The following is an 8,107-nucleotide window of genomic DNA, read 5'->3' on the forward strand; positions in this document are numbered from 1 at the left end:
TTTATTTTAAAATAAAATTAAAAAATAAAACAGAACCAAAATGTTTCCTTTTGCTTCCTGAGTATAGATTTATGGTTTAGGCATTAATTAGTTGCATTAATAATTCTGTCAGTGGAAGGTCCTCACAAGGGTAGTAAGACAAATGTGTGTGAGTGGGTGTGTATCTGAGGGGGTGTCCCTACTGAACTGTAAGGCCCCCTTGAGATTTAGTGCTCAGAGGGTCAGTGGAACATTTGTGACTTAGCTTGTGTGTGTGCGTGAGTGCAGTGTATACGTGAGAAGAAGTCTGGGGCTTTAGGGGATTTTTTTTTGCTTACACCTGCCATCTTCAATACAAGTTTTGTAACATAAAAGTCTGAAAACTATTAATTACACTTACTCAAGTCATGCTTGTTGTTAACTGATTCATTCCCAGAATCAGTAGTGAAATGTAATTTTAAGCTGAGGAACAACTCTTGGAGAATTCAAATCATCAACTGATGTCCTTCGTGACATGAATGAAGATTGTTAAATCAAGAAAGAACAATAAACTTGTTGTTGTTGAAATCCATGTGACTCTTCAGGACTTTGTTCATTCCTTAATACAGAAGTGTTTACTTTCAATAATTTCGTGAATTGGGACAATGTGTGTGTATGTGCTGGATGTTCAGTCATTTGATACAACATTTGTTAACAGGCCATTCTAAGGATATCTGACATTTTAGTTCATAATCATTTAAATACCCCATAATTTCTACATTAACATTGTCTTATGGGAGATTTTTGTGTCTTTTTTTTTTTTTTGTACATGCAGCACTAACCCTACAGCATCAGTATGACACCCCTGTTAGATCAGTGGGCATATCATATAGCCTATAACATACAAATATAATAAATAATATAAGTAATGTTAATTAATTTGTGAGAATTAAAAAGATAACTGCACACCAAGGCCTAAAGAAAGGATCTGAATCTAAACCAATAAACCAAACCACTCATGAACACTTTGTGTCTTAGCTAACCAAGCTGCAAAATCCACATTTTCAGATATATCACAATAACATCTATGTTAGAGGTAATATAATACTAATTACAGTGATGATTTGAGGATAAACTATTAAAAAAAGATTAGGTGACTCATTATGTTTGCATTTCTTCTAATTAGGTTTAGAAGAAATGTATGCATACCAGGAAGGCCTAAATACCCAGCTTTCAGCCATCTTTCAAACATCTGCCCAAGGTACATGATCTCTGGCTTCCTTTCACTCACCACATTTGATTAGGACATTTACTGTTTCTTGCTTTTGGAACAAGGTGTTGGACTCTTTTAGCAACACTGGTTTTCCGGTTTTTCTTTCAGTTCAAATGAGAAAAGCCTGTGAGCATGTTTTAGTATGTGAGAGCAAAAACATGGCAGCAGCTGTTGTCAGGATTTTTGGAGAGGGGGGCAAAGGGCACTGTTGCTGGGCAGAAATGTCAAATTTAAGCTTTATAACAATATAATTACCTGTTATATTGTGATAGGTGCATGTTTGAGGTGCCAATACTATTTATATCCACCTATTGGTTGAGAATGCATTTGTCTCTGGATTATTATTCAGTTATTTACCTTAAAATAGTGTAGTAACTACTGTGAATTATTCAGTATTAGTATAATAGTTGGACTTAATATTAAAGCTGTGTAGTTACTTGAGGAATGTGAATCTTGATCCTTGGAATTTAAGGGGTTAAAATAGCTGATTATGTTGTAGAGTTACACTGTTATCATATTATCATTATCATTTTAGCCATCCAAAATTAGTTATGGAAAGAGGTCTAGTCATTTTCATGTAAATCTTTCGGCTAGGCAGGTTGAAGAACCTCAGTCAAACAGATGCATGTTCCATATTAAAAATAAATAAATAAATAAATAAACATTATTTCTGGAAATGGTACTATTAGCTGATTACTTCCCTGTATAACACAACCATTCATGCCTTCACAACATTCAAAATGTTCAGTTATTCATGTGAACGATTTTGTAATTTATGCGTTCCGCTAAAAATCAGTGTCATTGCAGTGTTGTCTTGAAACACATATCAAGAGAGAAATTTCACCACTGAAAAATAAACCTGAAAGTGTGACTTTCTTCTCCCTGTATTGAGGGCTCAACGGAAAATGGAAAGCGCAACAAATTTCACTAGATATTGGCTTTCCATAATCTATAACAACATGTTAGTGTGTGTGAGGGAGAGAGAGAGAGAGAGAGAGAGAGAGAGAGAGAGAGAGAGTATGTCAGAGAGGTTATGTGAATAAAAAAGAATAAGCATCTTTCTTATTTTTAAATAATTCCTATTTACTGCTTAAAAACGTCACACTTTTATTTCAAATTTAATATTTCATGTTACAGGATCTTGATGCATCAGAATGAAAGAATGATTGGCACAAAAGTGAGAGGGTTGAGAAGAGTTGGAAGGAGTCTAGAACATTCTCATATGTTTCAGTTTCTGTGGAGGAAAATAAAATCGGCAAGAAAACAATGTTTATAAGAAGAACAAACATAATGTCGAATGCTCCATTAAAGTAAGGATACTTTTACTTGAACACTATTTCACTGTGTAATTAAACCTTCACTGAGAAATAACAACAAAAAACAATTAAATAAAATGTACATGACCCTGAAAGATCGAAATCTGAAAATGAGAATTCATGTAATATTTAGCTAAGAAATTTAGATATATATTATAAAGGATTCTGTATAATATTCTGCATAATAATCACAAAATGCTACTTTTTAAATAATTTTTTTCTTTAGATTTATTTTTTCTTTCTTATTTTATTTTTATAACAACATGACAAGCCTTTTTTACATCACAGCTACATAATATTGCCTCATAATATTTCTTTCTTTCTTTTTTGTAACTAGTTTCTAACTGAATTTTTAACCATCTAAAATAAAGGCCGCTTACTTTATGGACTATATTATATTATTACAGCTATTTTTCAGAAAACACTTCATCAGTCTGTCAAAGAAGAACAAATGTTTTGTTTTCATTTGATAATGATGATCTCTTTCAAAAATTATATATATATATTGGAAAGCTTGGTGTTGTAGTGAGTCTATGTGAAGTATCATGATATAAATTGTTGATTATATTAATGATTATTATTAGTTATTATAATGACACTTATGTATATTGATTCAGATTGGAATACTTTTCTTCATGTCACTATAATTAATAACACATACAGCAGTGTTTGGCTCTTGAATGAATGAGCTGTGTTTATTATATGTTTATCTTCGTTGATCTTTGGTATTGCATTGACTCAGCAGGTTTTTGAAAGCCATCATATATGCGCTGCGTAATGATAAGAACAGGTGGCCTGCGGGAGGGGTATGGTTCATTTGAATACCTGACTAGCAACCGCAAGATGTACAGATTTCTGGGAAAATCATTTAGTGAGAGAAGAGGGAGGGGGACCAGACATTCGTGGTTAGGTTGACAGCCAAGCATAAGATAGATAGATAGATAGATAGATAGATAGATAGATAGATAGATAGATAGATAGATAGATAGAATTGGTGTTTATTTAAAATATAAAGTTATTTATATTTATTACTTTATTATTAATAAAAATAACAAAACTTTGTACATTTTAGTGAAGTGAATATGCACTCACCGGCCACTATATTAGGAACACCCATCCACCTGCTGTTTTATGCAGTTATCTAATCAGCCAGTCCCTTGACAGCAGCACAATGCATAAAATCACGCAGATACAAATCAAGAGCTTCAGTTAATGTTCACTTCAAACATCAGAATGGGAACATTTGTGATCTCTGTGACTTTCACTGTGGCATGGGTGTTGGTGCCAGATAGACCGGTTTGAGTATTTCAGAAACTGCTGATCTCCTGGGGGTTTCACACACAACAATCTCTAGAGTTTACACAGAAGGGTGTGAAAAACAAAAAACACTGAGTGAGCGACAGTTCTGTGGGTGGAAACGCCTTGTTGATAAGAGAGGTCAGAGGAAAATGGCCAGATTGGCTGCCAGGAAGGATATCATAACTCATATAATCACTCTTTACAACCGTGGTGAGCAGAAAAGCATCTCAACATACAACAGCAGAAGACCACATTGGGTTCCACTCGTGCAGCCAAGAACAGGAACCTTAGAATCAAAAACAAGTTTCTAATAAAGTGGCTGGTGACTGTAGATGATTAACACTTTTCACACCTTGTTAAGAGAACCCAACATAAACTCCACATATTGTATTATCACAAAATATCTCATTTTTATCATCGTATAAATTGAAAAATTGTGACAATGTTTACAGTGAGCAGCAGCATTTTCACACTCAGGTTTGCTTACTTGCTTAATTTTGATAGAATTTAGTTTGAAGGGGAAAATAAGCCCTTTATCTTTCGTACGGGTTTCGCTGAAGCTGCACACATTTGGAAGAAGAAAAAAAAAGCCTAAAAAACATAACTTACAGTACAGGCATTTAGCGACACCCTTATCCAGAGCGAAGTACAGCACACCCTGGGGAGCAGTTGGGGGTTCGGTACATTGCTCAAGGGCACTTTAGCCATTCCTGCTAGTATAGGGAATTGAATCAGTGACCTTTTGGTCCCAAAGCTGCTTCGCAAACCATTAGGCCATGGCTTCCCCCCTAAATAATTGAACGAATGAATGGAGTAGTTTAGTAGTAAGATTGTGAAAGAAGGCATCATTCAAAAGCATTTTTTTCATTAATTACCCTGTAAAATGCTGTCTTTTCTCTTGTGTGTGTGTGTGTGTGTGTGTGTGTGAGAGAGAGAGAGAGAGAGAGAGAGAGAGATGTGAATGCTGAGTAACTATTAGGTCCCAGAGGACTTATAGTGGGTGAGAAGTTCAGATCTAGTCATCTCTGGACAAATCGCATTAAATAGCAGATGTGACTCAAGCTTAAGCGGAAAATGTGCCATGTCAACTTGGTGTTCAGCTGGGGGGAATTTGGGGCTTTAGGTAACTAATTCCTCTGAATCAGAAAGAACACATTTGGTTCATGAACATTTACAAATATAATATCTCTTTATTTCTTTTTGGGAAAACCACAGAAGAGGTCCATGTTCTTAATAACAATCCTGTTTGATTCCACATCATAGGGCTTTCCTGTGAGCATTTCAGTGTTTTTATTTCCAAGTCTACAAACGTCATTTTAGCGAACCTGATCAAGCACCAAATGTTTTAATACACTACTATGAGGAATATAACAGCATTAAAACTATTATAAACACTACTGTCTTGCGTGTTTGGTGTGTGCGTATGAACTCTGGTGGAACCCCTGGCGCACATCTGGCCACTGCTTTGAGTTTGGATGACGCTGCGCCCCTTGCAGGCAAATAATCAGGAAAGTTGCGGCTAAAATTTGAACGACAGGAGTTTCAAATGTCAAAATATCTGCGTGAGAGTAAGGTGAGAGCAATGTTTTGAGTAAAACCTTCAGAATTAGCGTTTTTAATAATAATAATAATAATAATAATAATAATAATAATAATAAGCCTACTAGATGGCAATTTATTATTATTATTATTATTATTATATGTCGGCTTTTTCCCATATCCCCGAAAGGAGACCGGTGGCTGAATGGCTGGAATCTCGGGTAACGGAAAACTTCGCCAGTGGCTGATTGAGCAGGTGGATGGAGGGAAATACCCCGGGTTGGTGTGGGAGGACCGCGAGAAGAGCACGTTCCGTATTCCGTGGAAACACGCCGGCAAGCAGGATTATAACCGCGAGGAAGACGCGGCGCTTTTCAAGGTGGAAAAAAACGCACTCAAATCCACCCTCAAGTTCACATCATGGAAAGTCAACTAAACAAGCTGTGTGATTAATGTTTTTTTTTTCCTAAACACACCAGGCCTGGGCGCTCTTTAAGGGCAAATATCGCGAAGGCATCGATAAACCGGACCCACCGACTTGGAAAACGCGCCTCCGCTGCGCGCTCAACAAAAGCAACGACTTCGAGGAACTGGTAGAGAGGAGTCAGCTGGATACTTCTGAACCTTATAAAGTGTACAGGGTCATTCCGGAGGGGACCAAGAAAGGTGACTGAGGATGAGCATAAATTATATATGCCCCCCTCCCCTCCCCTTCCATTCTGGATAGAAATGTGCGCTCAGTGTGCGCTCTGTTGTAACTTATTTGATTACTTGCTTATATATCTAAATGGTGTTTTTCTCTATTCCTTCTTCTTCTATCTGTTTCAGTGTCCTGTGAGAGGACTCCCACAATGACAAACCCTCAGAGCTTCCCACTGTACCCGACGCACACACATCTGCATAATCAAGTAGAACAAAAAACCCTCTGTTCACACTAAAAACACTGCTTTTAGGGGAGTGTTTTGTGTTGTAAATCTGTACTCATAATCTTATGATAATTTAATGGGCTGTATGGTGTATTCTTGGTACAGGTTTCTAACTTCCTGTCTCCAGCTGAGAAAGGATGGAGAGATTTGCCAGAGCAAGCTCCATTTCCAGATTTCTACTACCCTTACAATCCTAACTCATACACTGCGTCCTGGGATTCAGGTAACAAATCTGTATGTGAAAGGGAGGACACGCTTCCCTCGTAATGTTATTTGAGCAGAATTATATTTACTTCAATTTTTTTTCCTGCTGCAGTCGGTTACCAGATCAGCAACTCATTCTACAGCTGCAGTGGTTTTGATCCTTCGCCATCCACCTTTAACTTGGAGCAGAGCATGAGAACTGCAGCTTTCTCTGGTATGTCCACATGAACTCAAACACACACTGTATTCTGTATTCCCATATCCTAACTCCCCCGGCGTATGGTAGATCCCAGACTACAGGTGTCTGTATTCAGTGGGGATTCTCTGATCAGGGAGATGACCGTCCTCAGCAGTGAGGGCTGCAGGTTGGCTCCTTATGAAGAGAACCAGAATTATGGAGGCCCTGAGCTGGTACAACTTCCTCAGGGTGAGGGTACAGAGCTGGAGCATGGTGTTGTGGTCTGGATGGCGCCTGAGGGCCTGTGTGCCCGTCGGCTCTGCAACGCCAGGGTCTATTGGGAGCTGGTGCCCACCACCACTGCTGCTAAACCTAATAAACTGGACAGGAACCAGACCTGCAAACTTCTGGACATCCAGCAGTTCATCGCAGGTGAGGACAATCGATGAAAGGTCAAATGTGTAAGGTCACATTTGTTTGTTCCTTGAATAAAACAGGAAATTAAATGAACCACAACATTCAAGCCCTAGATTCTAGAAGTAAGCACATGAGAAAGAGGAAGAATAACCACTCGCTTTTACCCATTAATCTTCTATATCTTTGTCTTTTAGAGTTACAAGGCTACTACCTACAGACATGTCCTCCTCCTTGTTATCAGGTGCTGTTATATTTTGAGCAGTGCCATGACATCCACACTCACAGGAGACCCATAACAGTGCAGGTACATACAACAATCCCATTTCACTGGTCACTGATATGTTTGCAAGGTTACATCTAGAACATGCTGCATAACTTGCTAGGAGTGTTGGTGGACTATAAAGACCAGTTGTTGCCAACAATTTTTCACCTATAGGTGGAGCCACTATTTGCTCGCCAGTTGTTCATCCTGAGTCAGCAGAACAGTACACACCACATGAGGGCTCCCGATAACGCACCACTGATGTGGGATCAGATGCCTCCTTCTCAGCAGAACTACTACACAGGGAGCTCTCAGCAGCATGACACTCTGCAGGACTAAATTCCATGTGACACAAGTGAGGAGGTGACAATATAGCATTTTACTGTTTTATTACATTGCATTAGGGGGAAAAAGAATTATGTACTTGAAGGCAGAAGTCGACAGATTTTTCTTTTATTACTTTTGTATTTCTGTAGTAGCATTACTGTATGGCATCTCATGGACAATGCATGCTTAGACATATTCATTATATAGATTTTTATTTGCTGCACTGATAGATAAACCTCATCAAGTCTGAAGAAATTAAATATAAATACCTGCAATGAACAAAAATAATTTTGGCAACTACTTTAGAGCATTTCTTTGTCAATTACAGCTTATTCAAAAATAAATTCAGGAACTTTAATAAAAATGAGTCATGTTATATATATATATATATATATATATATATATATA

At 37.6% G+C, this 8,107-nt stretch overlaps 1 protein-coding gene across 1 annotated transcript; it reads left to right on the plus strand.

Annotated features, from left to right (window-relative positions):
• The first annotated feature begins 5,396 nt into the window (after positions 1-5,396).
• Positions 5,397-8,022, plus strand: irf4l (interferon regulatory factor 4 like). Its single transcript, XM_060914068.1, has 9 exons — positions 5,397-5,419; positions 5,576-5,764; positions 5,865-6,051; positions 6,214-6,293; positions 6,417-6,534; positions 6,628-6,729; positions 6,802-7,125; positions 7,305-7,414; positions 7,547-8,022. The coding sequence occupies exons 2-9, from the start codon at positions 5,591-5,593 to the stop codon at positions 7,709-7,711; spliced, it is 1,260 nt and encodes a 419-aa protein (XP_060770051.1). The 5' UTR covers positions 5,397-5,419; positions 5,576-5,590; the 3' UTR covers positions 7,712-8,022.
• The last annotated feature ends 85 nt before the right edge of the window (positions 8,023-8,107 follow it).

Source organism: Neoarius graeffei, chromosome 2 (assembly GCF_027579695.1).
Source record: "Neoarius graeffei isolate fNeoGra1 chromosome 2, fNeoGra1.pri, whole genome shotgun sequence".
Classification (NCBI taxonomy): domain Eukaryota; kingdom Metazoa; phylum Chordata; class Actinopteri; order Siluriformes; family Ariidae; genus Neoarius; species Neoarius graeffei.

Coding starts and splice junctions, on each gene's coding strand:
- irf4l (XM_060914068.1), top strand. CDS start 5,591: ATGGCTGGAATCTCGGGTAACGGAAAACTTCGCCAGTGGCTGATTGAG. Junction 7,126..7,304: donor CATCCAGCAGTTCATCGCAG/GTGAGGACAATC, acceptor TTTGTCTTTTAG/AGTTACAAGGCTACTACCTA. Junction 7,415..7,546: donor GGAGACCCATAACAGTGCAG/GTACATACAACA, acceptor TTTCACCTATAG/GTGGAGCCACTATTTGCTCG.